Source organism: Periophthalmus magnuspinnatus, chromosome 21, assembly GCF_009829125.3.
Source record: "Periophthalmus magnuspinnatus isolate fPerMag1 chromosome 21, fPerMag1.2.pri, whole genome shotgun sequence".
In the NCBI taxonomy this organism is placed as follows: Eukaryota; Metazoa; Chordata; class Actinopteri; order Gobiiformes; family Gobiidae; genus Periophthalmus; species Periophthalmus magnuspinnatus.
This window is the reverse complement of record NC_047146.1, coordinates 11,908,097-11,930,813: the sequence shown is the minus strand read 5'-3', so window position 1 is coordinate 11,930,813 and position 22,717 is coordinate 11,908,097. Positions and strand designations below refer to the sequence as shown.

At 38.9% G+C, this 22,717-nt stretch overlaps 1 protein-coding gene across 4 annotated transcripts; it reads left to right on the top strand.

The window, feature by feature from the left end:
* Window positions 1-5,781: 5,781 nt before the first annotated feature.
* On the top strand, window positions 5,782-19,920 carry LOC117389748 (glutamate decarboxylase 1). Of its 4 annotated transcripts, none has more exons than XM_055230440.1 (17): window positions 5,782-6,200; window positions 7,032-7,123; window positions 8,552-8,614; window positions 9,404-9,559; window positions 10,013-10,255; window positions 10,390-10,480; window positions 13,403-13,515; window positions 13,576-13,691; window positions 13,765-13,844; window positions 13,936-13,990; window positions 14,362-14,478; window positions 14,602-14,666; window positions 15,690-15,768; window positions 15,875-16,024; window positions 17,113-17,220; window positions 17,415-17,504; window positions 18,463-19,569. In XM_055230440.1, the coding sequence occupies exons 2-17, from the start codon at window positions 7,048-7,050 to the stop codon at window positions 18,634-18,636; spliced, it is 1,776 nt and encodes a 591-aa protein (XP_055086415.1). In that variant the 5' UTR covers window positions 5,782-6,200; window positions 7,032-7,047; the 3' UTR covers window positions 18,637-19,569. The 4 variants fall into 4 exon arrangements, with proteins under 4 accessions (XP_055086415.1, XP_055086414.1, XP_055086416.1 ...); XM_055230439.1 differs by having other exon boundaries at window positions 6,954-7,123; XM_055230441.1 differs by lacking the exon at window positions 7,032-7,123 and having other exon boundaries at window positions 5,784-6,200.
* The last annotated feature ends 2,797 nt before the right edge of the window (window positions 19,921-22,717 follow it).

Below are 22,717 nucleotides of genomic sequence, written 5' to 3'. Positions count from 1 at the left end.
AAGAAGAGAATACAATCTTGTCAGCCAAGTAAAAAAACAAAAAACAAAAACGATGTGAAAAGTAGGTGGAATATGGTGGAGTTGGCAAAATACAAATCACCAAAGACCTTTTAAAATATAGGCCTGTTTTCTCAGAGAATAACTGAACTTTTGACCTTTTAACATTACGTAACTTTCTAGAAGGTATTCAAATTGCCTAACCATATTCTTCAGAAGCTATAATAGATAATAGCCAGTGTTATTGTTATAACACACAGCCTAATGGAGGAAGTAGACTAGAATGTATCTGTTTCTTTAGGTGCCTTTAAATATGCCTCTTATGGAGCGTCTATTGTTACAAAAATATTACTACAGCTCTTATTTGATTTGTCCATAATAAGATGCGTGCGTAACTGGATCTGTGCGTGCGTAACTTGATTCAGGTGCGCCTAACTCAATTTGTGTGCAATTTGATTTGTGCGTGCGTGATTTGATTCCTGCTTGTATAAACTGATCTCTGCGTAAAGGGATCCATGTGTGTGTAAACGGACCTGTGCGTGCATAATTTGATTTGTCCGTGTGTAGTTTGATTCCTAAAATGATCATGTTCTAAGAGTAAATGAGCAAATAATGTCAAAGTCCTACACACACAGGTCTAGTTACACAATACACACAACACCTTTGCAACAGTTCTGCTTGGTCTTTTGCCCAAAGTTTAGACTTTTGTTTTATGCACGTACAAATCCAGTTATGCACACACAAAAGTTACACACGCATGGATCCAGTTACGCACACACAAAAGTTACACACTCACGGATCCAGTTATGCATGCATCTTATTCCGCACAAGTCAAATTACAGATGTACAAATCTTTTTGCAACAATAATTCCTCCATACCTTCAGGCAGTTGGCTGCTTTTCTGAGGCTTTAGGTCAAGGCCTATAGTTTAGTACTGCTGAGTGGGGTAAGACCTGGAGTAAGACCCAGAAAGGTTTTTCACCATAACAGCCCCAAGAGTTTCTATAACCTCAGTCCTCCTGCTTGTGTTCACCTCACACAGTGACACAGGGCGAAGCAGGAAGCCCGGGGTATGGATGTAAAGATGAGATGAATGGGGTCTAACTGGTTATAAAAGGCACTTGTTTGCATGATATAATTTATATTTAATTTGTCAAATCTATTTCTTTTAAAAATGTCATTTGACAGATCATCTAAGAGGTAAAGGTTGCTGCTCATGTGAACACTCTACACAAATGTTTTTTATTGAATTGTATCTATCTTAGATTACACTGTCTTTGCACACATTAACCAAGTTTGTTATTAAGTTTATTGCACGAGAAGCACGATAATAATTCTCATGAATATTAAACATGTTCATTCTAATCCAATAACCCCTGAGGGTTACAGACCTGCAGTGCCTGTTTATCTGCCCCAAGCCTGGATAAATATAGAGCGTTCTGGAAAGACATCAAGACAGGCCTGTAAACATATTCTATTGTGTAAAGTGTGGCGCCCCCTGGATGTAATCTCCTGAAAGGACAGAGGATGTGATGCCTCTTGAGTGTTTAGTCGTAGGCTGTACACTGTGATGAGGTGCACATCTGAGCGGATATTGATGCCTCAGCTCTTGTGAGTGCTCTCATGTGAAGTGCCTACAATGTGGGGTGAGGGAGGTTATGTCCCACATGGGACCTGTTGATCTGCAAACAGTGTCTGAGCTCTTACTATTGATCTGTTTGGGTAAAGGACAATAAACTCCAAAACTTGCCTTGTATGATATTAAGTCTGTATGTAATAAGTTCAGCAATTTCATTACAAAATCTGAGGAATATATATTTATCACACTGTGGAGACTAAAATCTGTAAACCAATTCATGGGGATGTGCCTCCCTTTAAAAATCAGCTCTCCATGGTGTAAATATTTTAGTAGGTTAAAATAAGTTAAGATTTGGGTACAGGTAGGTTTATGTAACTTAGGTTTTAACTTGTTAAGTTTAGTTTCTAGTTACATTGACTTGCATTAATTTGAATGTATGTGCACATTTGTACATACTACTTTTTCACACTCACAGCATTGCTTGTGTGAAGCCCACATTATACCAACGTAAACCAAACGGGGCCCACATACAGTGTTACTTTTTAGGGATGGGACAAGATCGCATGCCACAGGATCTTACGAGACAAAATTGATTGCGCAATTTGAGACAAACCTTTTTGTGAGATACTTTTTTGGACAAAAAATGGGTTAAGTGCTGGTAAGTTACATCTTTTGAGAAGCAGTTGTTCCCAAACACAGTACTACAATCACAGCAAAAATATGAATTAAAATTAATAAAACAATTCTGAACTGAACCTCACAAGTTATTTATTATAATTATTTTCAAAATCTCTTCTTGCCTCGTTCTCATGGACCCAATATCTTACCTTGTCTCGCCTTGTGAAAATTGTGTCTCATCCCACTCCTAGGGGCTGGGTTAGTGTGAAACATGTGAAAGAATGAAATATTAGGAACTATTAAGAACTTCTAAACAGCACAAGAATCTCATTCATTTCACAACATGTTAGTGGAATCTTTTCAAGACTTTTCTAAATTGCCTGTTACTTTGGACAGACCGAGGACTCGTCTGTGACTGTGATGATGGAGGTTTTTGCGTAGCAGGTCAGTGGAGCCAGTCCCAATTGGCCCCAAACTGTGTTGCATGTTTTATACATCAGTAAACACTCATTAGAGTGTCATTATAACATTTGCTTCCTGATTTCCATCTCTTTATTGAATTCATGCATATATGGAGATTGCCGTATATGCCTGTATATGTTAAGCTTATGCTCAGCAGTCCCAGTGGAGATGTTAGCAGCAGCTCACAGGACAAACACTACGTCCTTGACCCTCTTTAAGCTTTAACTGCGGCTCTTTTAAACCTCAAATTAGCTTTATGTACATGCACAAGACACTTACAAATGGGCTCATAAAATCACACAATGGAAAATGAACTGCATGGAAATACAATAATTAATAGAGCTCAGACATTGAACCAGGTATGTATGAAATATAGTAGTCTTTATGCAGACATGTTATTATTCCTACTTAAAGGTTGTGTACATAACAAGTGAATCATAATAATGGTTTCCAACACTTAGTGGTATTCCCCAGACACCTTGTTATTATTTGTTGTATGTTTATCGTCTCCAAATTAAGACATTTAAGGTATGGAAAATTAGTTCACAGTGTATTTCTTTGAATCTTGCTTTTTGGACATTTTTTTATCACTGGAGTGAAGTGGCTGCAACCACTGTTCAGAATGTGTCTTAATTTGCGTCTCTAACAGGAGCTTTTGACTTTCATCCGAGACTAATGAGCCCCCATGTGGCAGTGTAGAGAATTGCATTCATACAGAAAATATAAGACTGTAGCAGATTCAACTTTCTATTTGCAACTTTCAAGGTACAGAACGTACCTTTGTTAATTTACATAATGGAAAACTGTTAAAATTCAATCAACTTCACCAAAATTCAATAACCTCCTGACCTAACCCACTGTTTCTGGGTTAATCAATCAAATCATGCACCATCTTGTGGACATCTTTGGTATGACCATAATTGCTAATATTTATCTTTCTGATCATGTTTAATGCCATAGCACAGTAATATCTTGGATTTGCCATTTGTCAGTGGTTTGAGATGATATAACTTCTTTAATAGCTGAATTTACAAACACATAATAAGACATATCAGACTTCATTTGACCAGTTGTTCAATCTAATAACATTAAATACATATGACATTTGATTTCCATGACTATATTGCAGATACTCATGGAAGGCATCAAAGTTATGAATGAGCACATGGCATTTAGCAAAGATAAAAATGCTAAATAACTTAAATGTTTTAGATTTTACAGTCTTCAAAATATCCACCCTTTGCTTTGATCGCTACTTCGCACATCCTTGGCATTCCCTGACCCTGACAAGGTGCACCCCTGAAGTGAAAACCATTTCATGTGACTTCATCATGAAGGTCATAGAGGCCAAGGGTTTGCAGGGTTTCTCTGCTACAAAGAGTTGTCACAATACTAAAATTTCAAACTCTATTTTGATACTATGACTCGACTCTCAATGGAGATTCCAAAACCATGATGATAATAAACACACTTGCTATTTTCAACATTAGATTGTGCTACTTTCCTTTATATTACCATGTTACCTTATATCTGTGTAATTCCTCAGTCATACAGGCAGGTTCCACAGTGTCCATGGGTGTACACTCGTCTATGTGTCTTATACTTGTTCTGATACAGCCCAAGATCATTCTAAACCTATTTAGGAAATTTCTGTTTTACGAATATGACATTTTAAATATCTTATCTTGTTCAAATGAGTATCCAGTTTTGATATTAGGTTTAGTATCTGATTTTCAAAACTTTTGATAACTCTATTGCTGCATAATTACATTTTCATTTAATTGATGTATTTGATGAATGTACAATGTAGCAAGTTGTAAACGTAAAGAAAAAAAAACATTCAGTTCAATTTGAATGTATTTTTCTTAAGCCCAAAATCACAACAGCAGCTGCCTCTTAGGGGTGAATATGATCATTTATATAACCAATAGAAAGTTAGAAAATCAACAATAAAACAGACATTGGTCAATAACAGACAAGCAGATTAATCAACAGAAAACAAGCAAATGGAGAGCTGTCCCAGTACATCTCCTGTCCTTAGACAGTCCTCGACAAGAAAAAACAAAAATAAATAAATAAATAATTGAGTGAGATGGTGTGTCCAAACATTTGATTTAATATTAACCTGTGTTAACTTTTCATACCATAAAAGTGATGCTACATGTTAATGGAGGAACACCTTTATGCAGCTATCATTTATCTTCCTGCACCCAAAACATAACAATAATAAATAACTTACACATCTCAATCTCACTAAATTGATCATAATCTTAGAAAAGTCAGACTTGCTCAGTTCTCGATCATATCCTTATTAAACCAATGACAAGGTTATTGGCATTTTGTAACCCTTTCTATAGGGCTGAACCACATCCTAGCACAAATACTGAAGCACTATAAATGCATAGGCTCTTTTTTTTTTTTTTTTTCTTAAACCGAGATTGCTATCAAGTGCCAGGGTGACCTTTTTATCAGATTGAAGGTGATCTCAACCTGCATTTACAAGCCTAGAAGTGGGTGGTCCGTGTTGGTTGGAGGCTGACAGTGTTATTAACTGTCCACTCCGCCGTCAAGTGCAACAATGACAAATTCACCTTAATGGGACACCTTATTATTAGCTCTGTCGAGTGGTGTATTTCTGGAATGGCCTATTTGCACCTGGCATGGGTTCATTTTTGAGTGTTCACTGCCCCCTGGTGGACGTTCTTGCTCCGTCCTTCCAGTTTGTCCGCGTCTCCTGGGTTACATCTTCAGCAGCACTGCATACATGTGCGAGAATGAGATGTTTATGACAGGTATTGACGCGTGCGCATGTGTGGTAGATTTAATGTTAATAGCTGCTCACGTATTGACAAGCTCCAGTTATTGATTTAGATTCGCAGTAGCGCTGTGCATTATTAGAGGTGGGAAGGGTGAAATAAATTATCAAACAATTGTGAAAGCGCGTGGTTAAGGTGCTGTTTTTTTTTTCTTTTTTTTTTTTTTTTTTTACCTCACCTCTTGTCTTTGCCCTAATAGCAAACCCAGCAATCACCCCCTCCCTGTTTGAATCCTCTCCTTGTGCGTAATGTGTTGCTTACAACGTCCAACTTAAAAGTCCTTGTGCGTAATCAGACTCAGGACAAAGCTATACTGGAGATGTGACTACAATCAACATTTTCTATCAAAAGTCCCAGTTTGTGGAGCTAAAAAAACGACGAAATTCAGTATTTGAAGAACAGACAGCTTGTAGTAGACGATTTCTTTTATTTCACCTCTTTCACTATTATGCGCCTACACAGGAGCGACTTACCATGACTCACTGGTGCGCAATGACACTAAACAGACACGGCGCACGCTAAATGTCACCACATCCTACCTGCTTGAACAAACGCAGGGTCACCTTGTCTTGGATGTAACGTGGAGAGGGACTCAGAACACCAGCTCGGATTTTCCACCCTCTCTATCCTTCATCTGGAGTCTACCAAAGAGCGCAGCGCCGCGTCCTTCATGACTTAATTTGGTGGACATTTGCGCTTGTTTTTGTGGATTGCACCTGTTCACTTGGGTATGTACGCTACATTCACCCATTTCAACGTTTAGTGACTCCAAAGTAGACGAATAGTTTTATTGTGGTTGGAGATGCTCTAACAGGTGTTTTATAAGCCCACTGAAAGGCATGTCTGTGTGGGTGCAGTTGATTTTGCTTAGACTATATACATCTTCTAACATTTGTTTTTATTCCCAACATGCCAAAGCAAAATGTTGTACTTATATGATTACTTATAGTTGCTGCTATCTAGCCAAATAATTAATTAGTCTGTACGTTGGCTTTTTTGGCATTAACTTGCAGTACGGTCAAATCAATTCACCTTGAACTGGCTATCATGGCATATTTTCAGAGAATTTCAGGTTCTAGTGATAAAATACCTGAAATATTAATATTTGCCTGTGTTAAAAAACAACAACAACCAAAAACATATTTTGTCAGCTGTGTCACTCTGTAATATTTGAAATGCCATGTCTATTTGACCTCCTCAAAATTAATCGTGAATTCATTAGAGCATGGAATAATATTTGCTAATTAATTGCCATTTCCATATCGTCAACCTTACATTGTGATTGGTCAGGGCGTGACCATGGAGCCAAATGCCTTCAAATGTATTGTTACACGGAAGTTTTTTCAGTTTTATAGATGCATTGTGTCTCGGATAGTTTCAGTTAGTCTTGCGTCAAAAAATCAACTTGCACCTTGACAGTCCAAGGTGTATGTTCGCATCCATTTGGGTCTTTTTCCCTCCTGTATCTGTCTTGTGAGTAGTACAGAGACGGATTTTTGTGTTGGGGTGGAAATAAAAAGTGAGCAGGCTTTTTGAGGTGAAGACTTTGGCTGGCACAGGGTCTGGGGAGAAGTGATGGCGGCGTCTGCACCCTCCTCTGGCGGCGAACCGGATCCCAACAACTCGACTAATTTACGACCACCGGGCTCAAGTAGGTCTATCACCGATAAAATGCTATTTCACGTGAGCTATTTACTTTGTGAGCAATGCCATTAATCATTTTCATCGCGGGAGGGGGCTGAGAAAACCCGCTACCATTTGGGAAACGCTTCCTCCGCCACATCTCACCGCTGCATTTCATTCACCACGGACCTCCGGCTACACCGTGACAGACGGACACTTTGTCAACAGCGGGTGTCTTCTGCTGACATGCCCTGAAGGCTAAAGCACGAGCCATTTACACACATATTTACATTATCAATCATATTTGTCACACAATGAATTATTATTATTATTATTATTATTATTATTATTATTATTATTATTATTATTATTATTATTATTATTATTATTATTATTATTATTATTGGTATGGTGTTTGTATTGGCATTTGATTTTTTTCCCCCCTTTTCATTATTTCCTTCCTGCTCTATAAATGCACTGTCTGAATAAATTGCCCGCATGGAAAATTTCAAATTGCCCCTGAAGTGGCTGTTGATTCAGCCACATTAAATTGGCCCTAATGGCACACTTAGGCTTTGTGCTGCCTTCTGGAGAAAGAGGAGGAGAACTGTAAAAAGCCTGCAGCTCTCACTGCCCTTTCATTGTCACCAAATGATAAAAATAAGCCTCTCTGCTGTGGAGGACAAATCATAGTCATATTGGATGGGGCATATGTTTTATACGATAGTGCGTAACGTGCGCACGGTTTAATAATTAGGGCGTACACGTAGACTGAGTTTGGGCTACTCAAGACATAACATGTTTTTCTCAGACTGCACCCAGACAATGGCGCTTTCTTTTTTGGTGTAGGCTATCTCTTGGCCCATCTGAGAGCCATAAGAAATCCTACAGAGTTGCATCCAATGGGCTGAGCAGGCCAATGATTTATCTAATGATCCGGAGCAAGGGTTAAATTGGGATGTGGAACTGGGACTGCCCCTCCTCCCCCTCTTGTAGTTGCCCTCCCACCCCATGCTTTCCCTAAATTGCAGCTTTTGTAGGATTTTGTCCCTTGTGTGTGTTTTTTGTGTGGCTGCAAGACGGCGATAAGGCGCCTATTCTCTATCTGTCAGCGGCCAGACGCACGAGATAGGCCATACTCTCATTTCAAACCACAATCTTTTTCCCTAATTAGATCCATACAGCAGTGTGTCATCAAACGGATAATTAATTTAGGTCTTTGCAATAGGTCATGAGCAGTGTCAGTACAGTGGAAATAGGCTAATCCATATGGGGCCTTTGGGCGCCGTGTTGGAAGAGTCCCAGGGCTCCTTGGTTATTTTTACTCCATCATGCAATATTGTTCCACCTCACGCAGCTTCATTCTCTATAATTAACTTGTCTAATTAGAATGTGAATTGTTATGGTTTTGTCTTGCTTTGTGGAGACCTGTAAGTTGTATTTCCCATTATGACAGGTTATGACGCATGGTGCGGTGTTGCTCATGGATGCACGAGGAAGCTGGGGATGAAGATATGTGGTAGGTCCATATTAATGCATCCATTTTATACACGGGATTTTTGTCATGATACAAATTACACTTGTTTGGGGTATAAATCTATTGTGTAGCCTAAATATAGTCCTTATTGCGTAAAGGCCCCCAATTAGCACTGGTCCAATTAATTAACACAGTGTTTAGTTTTGAAATAACATTTGAATTTAGTAGAAAATTGATCGAATAAAAAGGCTTTCTTTGAGTGCTCCAATGGCAGGGTGACATCACGTGAATGTCATGCTCCAGTGAAGTGCACCATCTTTTGCCACATGTTCTTCTCACATTATTAGGGCCGATAATTGCTTTGAAATGAACACACAGTCTACAACTCATCCTCTTCCCACGGTGCACAAGTGTAACAGACTGGTGATTTTATTTCTTTATCATAATTTCTTCTGATTGGGTCAAAAGGGGTTTTTGGCTGGATGCACATTTATCACCAGTGCCTGGGAGGCGTTTTCTTTTCGCTACTTGCTGCCTACTGAAGTGCGCACGGATGAAGCGGCTCCGAAGAATTTACAGCCGCTATGACAATGATTTGTTTGAGCTTGGATGGAGTTTGGTGCTGATGTCACGGGACTCACCCTCCCATAGAGCTGGACTCACTCTCCCATAGAGCCCTCCGCCCACAACTAGTTCAGGATGGTTGGGTTGCCCCGTAGTAGACAGTAGAGGCAGAGGAGACGGTAGGAAATGTAGAAGGCCTGCCCACGGTCACAATGTACGGAAATACGTGTAACTTCTCTGGGGGTCCGTCTGCACGCGGCCGCTTAGGTTTCCTGCAGAAGAACAACAGTCTGGAGGAGAGGTCCCGGATTGTGAGCTCCTTCAAAGAGCGCAGCGCCAAGAACCTGCTCTCCTGCGATAACAGCGGCCAGGAGACCCACTTCCGACGCACGGAGACGGACTTCTCCAACCTGTACGCCAGAGGTGAGCCAGTTTTTATCATGATATATTATTTTATTTAAAACAACAATATTATACCTCTAACGTAAACAAAGCATCACCCAAAACATGCCTGTTTTATTATATTATATTTTAAGTCATATAGGGCAAAGAAAAATACGTGTTTTCAGGCGTTTATAAATCTGTGTTTGTGTAAATATTTTGACATATTTAATGTTATTAAAATAAACACATTTACTTTTCTTCAGCATGTACTCTGCACAAAACCAAAGGAAACAAAAGGTTCATTTGATTTGTTTGACGTGAAGCTATTATATTTCATCACTCTTTGCCAATTTCCATCATGAATTCACACAAATGTCAATATCATGCTCTGGGGTAAGGAAAACTTGAACCGTTAACACACGCCGTAACATGTCAGGTTTGTACTTTTTTTTGGATATATAAAGATATATTCATAAACCAATTATTTCCCAGATCTCTTGCCTGCCAAAAATGGGGAAGAGCCAACTTTGCAGTTCTTGCTGGAGGTGGTGGATATCCTCACCAACTACATTCGGAAGACGTTTGACCGCTCCACCAAGGTCCTGGACTTCCACCACCCTCACCAGCTGCTGGAGGGCATGGAGGGCTTCAACCTGGAGTTGTCAGACCAGCCCGAGTCCCTGGAGCAGATCCTGGTGGACTGCAGGGACACTCTGAAGTATGGCGTCCGCACAGGTAGGCATGGAGAGCAGCTCCCAAGTCACAATCGATAAGAATGATTAACCTCCATGTTAGTGCAGTGATTACAAATTAGGCTTCTCACTGATGATTTATGACTTGACTTAGTGTGGTCCTTTCATCTCTCCCAGGCCACCCCAGATTTTTTAACCAGCTGTCCACTGGTTTAGACATCGTGGGTTTGGCTGGGGAGTGGCTCACCTCAACGGCAAACACCAACATGTGAGTATTCAATAGGGGAGCACAATGTACAGTCTGTAGTATTATATAACATAAGTGCATAAAACAAAGAATGAAGTCATAGGTCCCTGTACCTCACCTGCACCTCTGTACAATGTCTGTTCATGTTTATGCCTAAAAATGCAAATGTAGTTTATTAGAATTTGACTAAGATTTATATATCACATAAAACAGAACCATAAAATTAACCACAAAAGGGCAGAAATATCACTTTATAATCTTGTTTGGATTTTATTTTTAATCATCTCTTTTTGCTGACATTTTTAATAGTTTTAATTATAGGCAATATATTTGATACTGTCATTTTGCATATATCCAGAAGAACAACTGCAATATTATTATTCTATTATTATTATTGTGTATATTTTACAAAATTGCGACCAAGAGCGAATTAAACTGTAACCTAAAATTCAATATCAGATTCAGTGATTCTTAGTTGACTTTTGCTCAAATTTACAGTGATCTTGAAAAAAAAAAGTGTACTCCATTATATATTTAATTAATTACTGTTAATAAATAATAACAAGTGAAACTATAACCTCCTCTTACATCTCTGTCCCAGTCCACTATTTGTAAAAACTTTATTTTAGCATGTTTTTTCTCAACCTAAATATAGCATAGCATCCTATTAATAATCACTAATTTTCGAACAGATCTAAAACCATGATAACGAGGTCCAAACATGCCTACATCTAAATGATCACGTAACTTTCTTATATAATGGCCATTGCGAGGTGAAAATGAGCATCTAACATAATTACAGTGTTGTTTGTCCTGCTATAGTCCCTCACACAGCCTGTCAATCACGGAGAGAAAAAGGACCACAAAGGAAGACATTTGGCCGGCCGCTCCACCGCTGCTCTGCGCTCAATGCTGCTGTCTGCTCGGGCGTGCTCACATAATTCAACCCTGCAGGGAAACTAAATTGCATATTGATTGGCATTCACAGTTTACACGGTGTCTTTGTTTCATGTTGTGCGAGTTCCTGTGACATAACAATGGCATGGTGAAAAAAGGACCATTTGCCTTGAAACCATCTGTACACAATATGAACAAGCCCCACCGGTTAAATTCAATAGCTTCCCTTTTGTCGTGCAAGGTGGGAAAGTAACTTGAATCAGTGTAGGTGCCGTACTGTAGTCTACTGTACTCTATCAGCTGCACCTGTAAAAACATGTTGTGGTTTTCCTGTTCCCTGAAACTTGTTGCCTTGTGTCTGAAGATAATTTAGAGGCCGCTATTTCCATACTGCATATTTTATTATATCCAGCTGTGCTCGACAATTACATTTTTGCTGCAGGGCACTTCTCAATGATAATCACCACTGACCTTTAGCTAACCTTTTAAAGTGACGCCAAATGGGCTCTCACAGTTAATAAACCGTTTAGTACGAACAACCTAATCAATGGCTAAAAGAGGAGTTCTCAACTGGTTACTCTCTTTTGGGAATGTGAAAGTTCTCTTCTCTTTCTCATTAATCGCTTTGTACCATTATGACTGTGCTAAATGACAGTACAGTATTGATATTGTGGGCTGCTACATTGATATACAGTACCACATGTTTTTGGTTATATTTATTTAACAAATGTGTATGACAGCGCTACCATTTTGTTGCTTGTAAATTCTAATATTAATATTTTTCTATGAATTTGACTTGGAGTGGATTGTATTTGCAGGTTTCTCGTAAAGGGATACCAGTGGTTAAGTCTCTCATCTGTAAAATTAACTATGAAGCAAACTGCTGAAGAATTACTTAATTGCCTTGTTTGTAGGTTTTTGCACATTCACAGTGTATATGTTGGTTTCTCAAAGTTATGACGTTTACATACTTGATATTCTAATTTGGCATATTTTCAAATCAGCATTTTCAATAATCCCCTGTTTGTCCCATACCTCTAAATCAATCCCAAGTTGTATTGTCTGTCCTAGCATTATCCAGACTGAGCTGAACCAGAGGGTGGAGGTTGCTTACTTGTCTGTAATTTACCTTTATTAATTATCCCATCAGCCTTAATCACCCCTGGCAGATATTGACTGACACTAATAGTGAAACAGTCTCATCCAAGGCTTACATAATGACGACAAGTGAGTGTTGACTGGGTGATTGAATGAGCTACATTGGAAGAGTGGCATCTGTGCTTAGGCATCTGACTTGTTTATCTCAAGTGTTTCAGGGAATCCGCTTAAGGGAATCCTGCAGTACAATATGTGGTTCATATACTAACTTTGTGCATGAATGGATAGATACTTATGTAATTATGAGAGTATTGGACACAAGATGGATGAGGCTGTCTGCACACTGTCCCACTCCACTGTGTATGGCTCGGCGCTACAGTTTGTCAAAGTGCTGATGATTCAGAAAAAGTGATTTACCAAAGAAATTAAACTGCATTCATCATTTTTGGAACAATTATGGTTTGAAACATAATATTTCTATTTTCTTGTTTTCGGCAGTGATTACCCATGCTAAAATGATGCAGTTAATTACCTCTATAATACTATGCAAATATTGTTGTTGTTTTTTTTCATTGATACAAAGAGGCTGGATTAATGATTTCTTGACTGTGGCATTTTCTGTGTCATTTCACTGCAGTAAAAGGTCATTCCTGTTACAATGTGGTGGCACTGGAGTGTGTAAGAACCAAGGTTTAGATATGAGGAAGAATGCCTCCTGCTCAGTGGTGTTTTGACTTCACAAATGCCGTTTTCATTGATCTGTTGTGCACTCTCTGGGCATTACAATTACATGTTGAATAGAAAGAAGATAGGTTTAACTATCATATGTAAATGCATGTTATTCATTCATCTGATCATCTAAAATGTTCTTAGTTCCTTAGTGTGTCAAATTACTTTAGTCCTCTTGTCAAAAAAACCCTGACAACTGTCTCCAACCCTTTGTTCTAGGTTTACCTATGAGATTGCCCCTGTATTTGTCCTCATGGAGCAGCTAACTCTGAGGAAGATGAGGGAGATTGTGGGTTGGAGAGATACAGAGGGTGACGGAATATTCTCTCCAGGTAAGTTCTTCAACAATAATTTTTAAAAGCTCATTAATTTGAAATGCTAAAAATATGTAGGTGGTGCAATCTCCAACATGTACAGTGTGATGGTGGCCAGATACAAGTACTTCCCAGAAGTGAAAACCAAAGGGATGTCAGCTGCCCCCAGGCTTGTTCTCTTCACCTCAGAGCATGTTAGTAGATGTCCATTTCTTAATTATTGTAAACTAAAGTTCAACTTAAACAGTAACATCTTTGTTTCTGCAGAGTCACTACTCCATCAAGAAAGCCAGTGCTGCTTTGGGCTTTGGGACAGATAATGTAATACTTTTGAACACGGATGAGAAGTTAGTTTCATTTTTTTATATTTATAAGCTACAAGAATATGAGAAGAAGACCATAAGCGGTTCCACTGTTCTATATTTTCATTTTTTTCAGAGGAAGAGTCATCCCAGCTGATTTGGAGGCTAAAGTAATAGCAACCAAACAGAAGGTAAGGCTAATAGCTGAGGGTTCTCCTTGGGGTTTGGCTGGAGCTCATACGCTGGGTATTTCAACCTCAACGACCTCATTCCTCGATCTCATTTAAACCCATCATGTGACCAAAGTAGATCATAATCAGTGCTTTATGTAAGTTATGCCAGAAAACTCATAACACAAGTTAGTGGGTGTTCAATTTTGTATACGTGTCTTCACATGTCTACATTCTTCGTTCATTCAGGTATTTTTCCTGGGTTTCATGTTGCGTTCTTATTATAATCACAGAGAAAAGGTCAAGAATGTGCCACACACACACACGCACACACACACACACACACACAGATATGGGAAAATAGATCTTAACACATTGCTTTTCTCTGGCAGGGTTATGTTCCTTTGTATGTGAATGCCACGGCCGGTACTACTGTCTACGGAGCCTTTGACCCTATCAACGAAATCGCTGACATCTGTGAAAAGTACAACATCTGGCTTCATGTAGACGTAAGAGCCTTTTAAAGAGTCTGGCCACAGAACACAGGCAATAACATGAGAGAAAAGTGGATTTTTTTATTTGAGCTGTTATAATGGTTACTGTCCTGATGGAAGAACATGCTGTCTGTGCAGGGAGCATGGGGAGGAAGTCTGCTGATGTCCAGGAAACACAGGCACAAGCTCAGTGGAGTAGAAAGGTACTAAACCACATACAAAGCTAAATTACACACAAACGGGTACACTAGTAACTGTAATTTGTCAGTGGAGATCTCCTTGCCTGGGATCCAGAATACACACTTCAGTACTTTACAAAGATGTGAGTCTGGTCACTGGTGAATCTTCCTGTTTTCAGATGGGCTTGATAGACAGGTGAATTAGTCAATCAGGGACACGCACGGTCCATCGGTATCAAAACAAATATGGCTGCTTTCGAGGAAAAAAGAAAAAAAAATACCACAAGGGACTGTGGTATTTTTGGGTTTGGCAAGCCAAAGAGGTTTTGTAATTCTGCAGAATTAATGAGCAAACCACAATACTAAGAAATATGACAGCATCATGTTTGTTTCTGGCTCGAGGTGTGACAGAGGGCGTAGTAACCAGACTGGTATCAATCTGTATAAAAACATAGAGAGATATCATTGTGGATTTGGCAGGTAATATATTTCCTGTTGCAAACTAATTGAATAACAAAGAAATTTAGATTTTTGATTCACAAAGCTGATAACTGTAGAGGGTTGTGTTAATGTCAGTTTTTTTTGGTTTTTTTGTTTTTTTTTTATTATTAGTGATTTTACACAGATTTGTTATAAAATACATAAAAATGAATTAGCTTTAGACATCTAATGCATATCAGATGGCATATACCTCTCCTCTGCTGAACCAAGAGTAGTCCTTTCAAGTGTATAAAGTGGAAAATGGGGAGTGGACACACACATTTATTCTAAAGCAAGTATGCAGAATCTGAAAGAGTTAATGCTCAAAATGTCAAGAAAAGTAGATCTGCACTGGTATGCTCCAATAAAGTTGTTTATTCTTCTCACCACTGTGGCCTTTCGGGCACACCCCTTTATCAGACTTTAAGTACAGCATGGACACATCTGTTATATACGGTGCTGGGTTGAATATGACAGCACACACTGAAATACATCTCACCATAACAAAAGGAATTGTCTTAAGCTGAATTCATTACACATACTCTTATTTGCGTAATGTGTGTGCAGGGCTAACTCAGTCACCTGGAACCCTCACAAGATGATGGGAGTGCCACTGCAGTGCTCTGCCATTCTAGTCCGAGAGAGGGTGAGACAGCTCTCCTCCACTGCACATTTTAACATTGTACAAGTGGCACCATCTTCTGTCTGCTCTAAACTACCTCTTCTCTCCTGTGTTACTCTGTCTGATACAGGGCCTTCTGCAGGGCTGCAACTCCATGTGTGCGGGCTACCTCTTCCAACCAGACAAACAGTATGACGTCACATATGACACTGGGGACAAAGCCATCCAGTGTGGTCGCCATGTCGACATCTTCAAGTTCTGGCTCATGTGGAAGGCAAAGGTATGATAACCACATAGTCATACTTCTATAAGAAAAGCTGTATACTTTATTTATTTATTGGTTTATTTGACAGGGACAGTGTACATTAAAAGCATTGCTGCAAATGCACCAGAATTAGCCAAAAGGCTATTTTTCATCTGTTGTCCCTGGACAGATGGCAGACCTGTCTCCCTAAACACAAGAGTAAAATATTATAAAGTGAAAATTACAATATAGTATAGAAAAAACATTAAAAACAGATATAACAAACACTGTAAACAAAAGTGTTCAGAAAGGACAAACAAAACACAGGCATTATACAGACAGTCCACAGCCATTCCACAACATCCAACTCAAGAGAAAACACAAGTGCTTGTCTGGTTAGTCAGGGGGGAGTCATTAGTAATATTAATGCAGACATGTTTGATGTGTTATGAACCAGTTTTTTAAATGTTTTTTGAACAGAATATAGGTGCTTATTTCTCTGATGTTCTGAGGGACCGAGTTCCGAGTTTATTTTACACTGCTATGAATAAACTGGAGCTATCTTAGTAAGCAGCCTATTGGATCCATTTCTATTATTAAAGGCACTGCACCTGATTTTTACTGCTTTGAAAGGGTGAAAAACAGAACTAATTTGAAATGGTTTGCAATGGTTCAAACCTAGTACTACCATTTTAATTATTCACTGCGATAAATTTATAAGCACTTTTCACAACTTTCATAGGCCAGAGCGAAGCATCACAGTAGCCTAATGGTAACAACAACTAGCATGCTAACAATGCACTTAACCACTAACTGAAAATTAAATGAGTCTGATGTCTGAGCCAAAGAGTTGTGTTTGTGGTTGATTTGAATTCTTTGGAAAAAGAGAACACAGGATGGTACAGTGCTCATTCAGCGCTGCCCTTAGTGGTGAGCTTTTAGACTGGACTTTTATACAGAGAAATGCCAAGGTTAGATAAAAGATACAAGTGAGTGTATCAGCAGTGACAATTGTAACAGTGCATAGTCTTTTTATGGAGGTAAGAACGATATCAAGTGCAGGGTAAAAGAGCTATAAAGACACTTCATTAATCAAAACTGTACTATTTGTTTCTGTCATATAGGGAACAACAGGATTTGAGCAGCATATCGACAAGTGCCTGGATCTGTCAGCATACCTCTACAATAAAATCAAAAATAGAGAAGGCTACAAGATGGTGTATGATGCAGAGGTAAGACCATACATACTGAACAGGACCTGGCACTTTTAAAATGCATTTTACTATGCATTAGCCGGTAAGTACGCCTTTGTAGGATTGATTGGATTATTTGCCCCAGCTGACACCCTGACAACTACAGCTGAAATTACAGAGGAGAGTTTTTATCTGCACTCATTACCCATGTTGTTCCAATTTCCTCTTATCAGCCCCAACACACAAATGTCTGCTTCTGGTACTTCCCTCCGAGCCTGCGCAGCTTACCTGAAGGAGAGGACAAGAGGGAGAGACTGCACAAGGTAACTCTTCAGAAACCAAAAGGCCATAGTGGAGATTACGCAATAACATATGGCACTTAGCTTAATAATGTTGGCTTTATAATAGTAAATACATATTTTTGCTAGAATTGAACAGTTTTGTCAGATGTATAGAAGTACTAACCAAAGTACCACATAAGTAAATATAAAGTAGGGATGTCACAATATTAGATTTTATTTTTACGACTATTGTGAGAAGAAACATTAAAATTTTACAATGTTTCACAATTATCAATATCTTGACAACAATTAAATCCTTAATTTTCTATGACGAGCTCTATAAAATCTGTCTTCCTGAATGATAACGTTAAATTAATGTGACATAAGATTCAAATGAATAATGCATTTTTTTCACCATTATTATTGTTATTGGAAAAACACTGTACATCTGTATTTTGATTTGTCTGTAATACGCTGTATGCGTAACTTCTTCTGTTCATGCATAACTTCTTTTGTTCATGTGTAACTTTGTGTTTGTATAAACTGATTTGTGTATAATTTGATTTGTTCATGCATGATTTGATTCCTGCATGTACAAACTGATCAAAATGAGCAAAAAATGTAAAGTCTTACAAAAGCAGCTCTAATTACACACAAGACATTTGCAATAGTTCTGCCCTGCCTTGTTTTTCTGTGCGTAACTGGATCTGTGTGTGTGTAAACGGATCCGTGTGTAGTTTGATTCCTGAAATGATCATGTTTTATGGACAGATATAATGTCTAAGTCTCATGTGTGCACATCACCACAGTCTCCCGTTGTGCCTCATTCTGGGCTACTTGATCTTTTCCAACTATGCTATTTATGAAAGCTTTTTATCAATATAGCAAAATATGTTGTATCAACTTAATCTCAAATCAATTAGACAACCTATAACAATGTATTTGATCTGATCTTGTACAAGTAAGTACAAGTAAGGTTTTCATGCCCTCTTGTCTCCAGGTGGCCCCAAAGATTAAAGCTATGATGATGGAGTCTGGGAGCACCATGGTGGGCTATCAGCCACAGGGAGACAAGGTCAACTTCTTCCGCATGGTCATCTCCAACCACGCAGCCACCAGGTCAGACATCGACTTCCTCATTGACGAGATCGAACGCCTGGGACACGACTTGTAAAAAAAAAAAAACGCACTTATATCGTCTCTAATAATATGGCCTTTGTGTTTCTATGGTCCCCGACATGTTACACTGACCAACTGTAATGCACAACAGTCTGTTTTCATGTCTGTTCTTTGTCTTTGCACACAAGAAAACTATATTAAAAAGCACAGGTATTCTTACCAAATATGGAGATGAAAATATATAGCATTGTGCTCATAATAGTGTGTTGTTATGTACATGTAATTGTGACATAGCTGAGCACTTGAATGACTCTCTCTATGGGAGGCAAACTAATGCAAATTCTTGTTGTACTTGATAGTAGTAGCACCTCATGTACAGAGCACTGTACCATAGAGAAGTGAGTGCAGGATACATTCACTTGTGTTGTGGTGACCACATTGTACCCAGGCTCCCTTTGATATCCCATAATGGACGTACGTATATAGCCTATAGCATATGTATATAGGACTGTCATTGCAACAAGAACTGTACTTAATTGCTGTGTTTTTAGAGATTTTTGTCTAGACAGTGTATAGTATTGTCACATTGCCTTTGTGCCAAATGAAATAGATGAATACCCTAATTACAGAGACTATAATTAATAGGATACTTATTATATATGATATTTATTTTCCAAATGTGTTGTATCTGACTGTAAAAATCACATCTTAAATTGTCTCGTGAGCCAAAGAAAATGTTCCATTGGTCCTATACTGATGTTTATACTGTATCATTAGAAAGATAATGGACATCCTTTGTGCAATGTGAAACTGTACAATGTTATTGTAATTCACTACTGAATGTTGTTGAGACATGACAAAGGGAGGGGGGAGAGCTTTGTTTCCTATGAAAAGCACAACGCTAAACCCTGAACTGGGTGGCCATTATCTACAAAGGTATGATTGTCACTAGTGTGCAGTGTCTGCGTATAATTATGCAAAATGTTGTCTTACACTTTACTATAACATAGAGGAGAATTTAGAGCACATATAAAATATAAATATGTTGTAACTACTGATTAACCTTACATTCCTGAAAGAATGGGATCTAAAGCCCCTTACATAATATTGCTGTATAAATCAAAAATTGTAGTTTTTTGTGGGTATGTGTGCCTTTGTGTGTCTGAAAGAGTATCTCAGAAAAGGTCTTAAGACTTTCTGAGTTCATTTGTCACTGTCAGATGGCTCAGTGCATCAAAAGCTTAGCCGTGAGGGAGTATGGTGGGTATGTATCTAAATATATGCAAATTTAATGTATATATTAAGACTATATGTGATATAAGAATAAATCAATCATGACCGAGCACTGTCACATCCATCTCTAATTTGTACCTTTTCAGCGTTGTACCTTGCTCCTGTCTACCACCCCTCAGATTAATAGCACCTTTGGGACTTTTTATTGGCCGATCATCTACAGCTGAGATTTCACAAGCCCCCACTCCCCATGCCAATTCCTTCACTCCTGTCATTACTCACACTTCCAAGATATTTATCATAAAACGCATTAGACTGTGCTCTCTTAACATTTTTTTCTAGGGAGCCTATTTCAGTGCTTTGCCTGGCTGCCTTTTATTTCGACACAGTAGTGGAGGGGGGCACCACTCACCCTCCCTCCTTCTCTCTCTCCCATCCTCCACCAGCCAGCCCATGCTTTGTTTCATGGTTCATTGCAGCGATCATTACAAACCTGGTGTCACTGATAGCTGAAGTTACAGGAAGACAGGGTTTAAAAGCAAGACCCACACCAGTAATGTTCCAGTCTTAAATTATAAGCTTCGAAGATAGTCTTTTTGTTTGCTTCGCTAAGTACTGCGTTATATCAAGGAGGGCTTAATGTGCCAAAACATAATGACATGGCTAATTTGGGAAGCAGGTGCTGGAGAGTCTGCTAGTGATGAAATGCAAATGGGGATGCGCCTTTGACTCTTATGGAGCGTCACAGTCTAGTAGGTCCCAGTGTGTGTGGCCTGATAGTAAGTAAGTCATTCTGTTAGGCTTTCACTGCTTTACCACTAGTAATCTGTCTATACACTGCAAGGCATCATATTCACTCACGTATAACTGTCATACTTGCAAGGCGTGTGAAGTGTCTTGCCCAAGAACAGGCACAGACACGTTTCTGGTTATTAGAATCAATTAAAAGGTACACCATGTAACTTTTGCTTGAGGAGGACCTAAAATGTACTTGTCTCCATGCAGGTGTTATTGCTTCATATAGCAGTGGAATATCCCAGAGTATTGCATTAAAATTGTTGCATTACAAAAACATCATTCTTACTGTGGGTGTAACTGCAACACTGAGACACAGTTAACATTGAGATAGCTAAGTTTAAGACCAAACCGAGTAACATACCAGTCAAAGCAATAACATCTCCATGGAGACGAGCTGGTGTCTGACCCTCTGATAGAAAGGTTACGTGGGTCACCTTTAACCACCTGAGCCCCTTTCTCCCATATGCACTTCCTACGTTATTTTTATTCTTGTTAAATTATCCATTCCATTGTTAAACCCCTCTCATCTGTAATACTTTTCCCTGAAACATTGATACACATTGTCAGAAGCCGCTCCCCCTGCCCGCCTCTCACCCCACCCCTCGGGAATCACTGCCACATTAGCTCTCTGATAGATACTGACGCTCCATTGTGCACTTCAACTCTAATGAAACGATGATGATGATATTGACTTCCTGATTCCCCCCAGCCCTTCCCCCTGATTCCTACGAACACACACTATCTTAACTATATAGACTTACTTGAGCACCATGTACAAGCAGAAAATCTGTGGTTTTGTTTCCCTATGTAGCATTAAACCCCTGATAATAGAATCAATTGTACCACTTTAAAGGTCTCTAAAGCAATTATAATGGCTTACAATTATCTAAACAGGCTTCTAGTATTGACCACATGCCAAAGCTTGACTAATCTTACCACAAAGTTAAATTTAAGCAGAGGATTGAATAGGCTAATGACTGTGCATAGCCGGGCTGTGTAAATCTCTAATGTGGAGCTTGTTAAAGTTGAAAGACGGACAGTAAATGTGTCAACAGGACATTTTCTCAAAGGAATTAGCTTAGCATGAGCCCTGCAGCAATTACACAGTAGCAAATCAAGTGTGCGTGTGTGACGATTGCTATCATGCATGTTAAATGAACACAACAACCTAAAGCGCATTACAGCTCTAATTGAAGTGCAACCAATGGAGTATCCCTTGTGCAAGTCTGTTGTTTGTCCCCTTTTTAGACTTGACTGGTTCAAGCAGAAAGGCATGATAATTTATGGACTTGTAAACAATACACATTCGATTTATGCATTTATTTATTTTACAGCTCTGAGTTGAAAGATGTAGATTTAATCATGCTATTCAGTGCTCTCTCTGCGACCATTTTGTTTGAGTAAAACAATGGTTACTACACATCAATGTAGGATATATTATATATACATAGCCTATAACCTATTGGAGAACCTGCCTGGTATAAAGGTGCACTATGTAACTTTTCTGGTGGGGGATCCGTCATCTACTCGTCTCCGTAGATATTATTGGTTTGCCTAGAAAGTTCAACAATGTGCATTAAACTTATCTAGCTTTCATTTACACAATTACATGCTTTCATTGCTTGAACATCTTCAAAAACATGGATCTTTACTACGAGCACCGTTGCCTCTCCGCAGATATGACCTCTGACTTGGCTGGGCAGGGTCACCAGCTTGTCTCCATGGACACAGGTAAGTTTTATGCCATACTGAGGAACATTTCAGGCAACACAAGGGGCAGACATAAACAAGGAAAGAACTGTCCAGTCAAGGAAAGAAAATATTGATGTAATTCTAGTATTCCTCACTTTAGACACTTAAATTAACACTATCTGAACTTTGAGTGACACAATAATTTACTTTTTTGTTATTTGCATTTCTCCCTTTTATACCTGCAGGCTCCTACAGCAGCCTAAACCTTATATAGAGCGCTTCTTGGCAGCATTAGACTCCATACAGGAATGCAAAGGCATAAATCTGAGCGTGCTTATTTTCCACAACTGGGAGAAAAGGAACAATGATGGGCGAGTTTGGAAGCGTCAGCAAGCTAGTGCAGAAATACAGAG

Bases quoted from the DNA above. Each gene is read 5' to 3' on its own strand.
- LOC117389748 (XM_033987469.2), top strand. From the start codon at position 7,048: ATGGCGGCGTCTGCACCCTCCTCTGGCGGCGAACCGGATCCCAACAAC. The intron at 9,560-10,012 runs GTGAGCCAGTTT...ATTATTTCCCAG, and splicing joins CTCCAACCTGTACGCCAGAG to ATCTCTTGCCTGCCAAAAAT. The intron at 13,692-13,764 runs GTTAGTAGATGT...TTGTTTCTGCAG, and splicing joins TTCTCTTCACCTCAGAGCAT to AGTCACTACTCCATCAAGAA.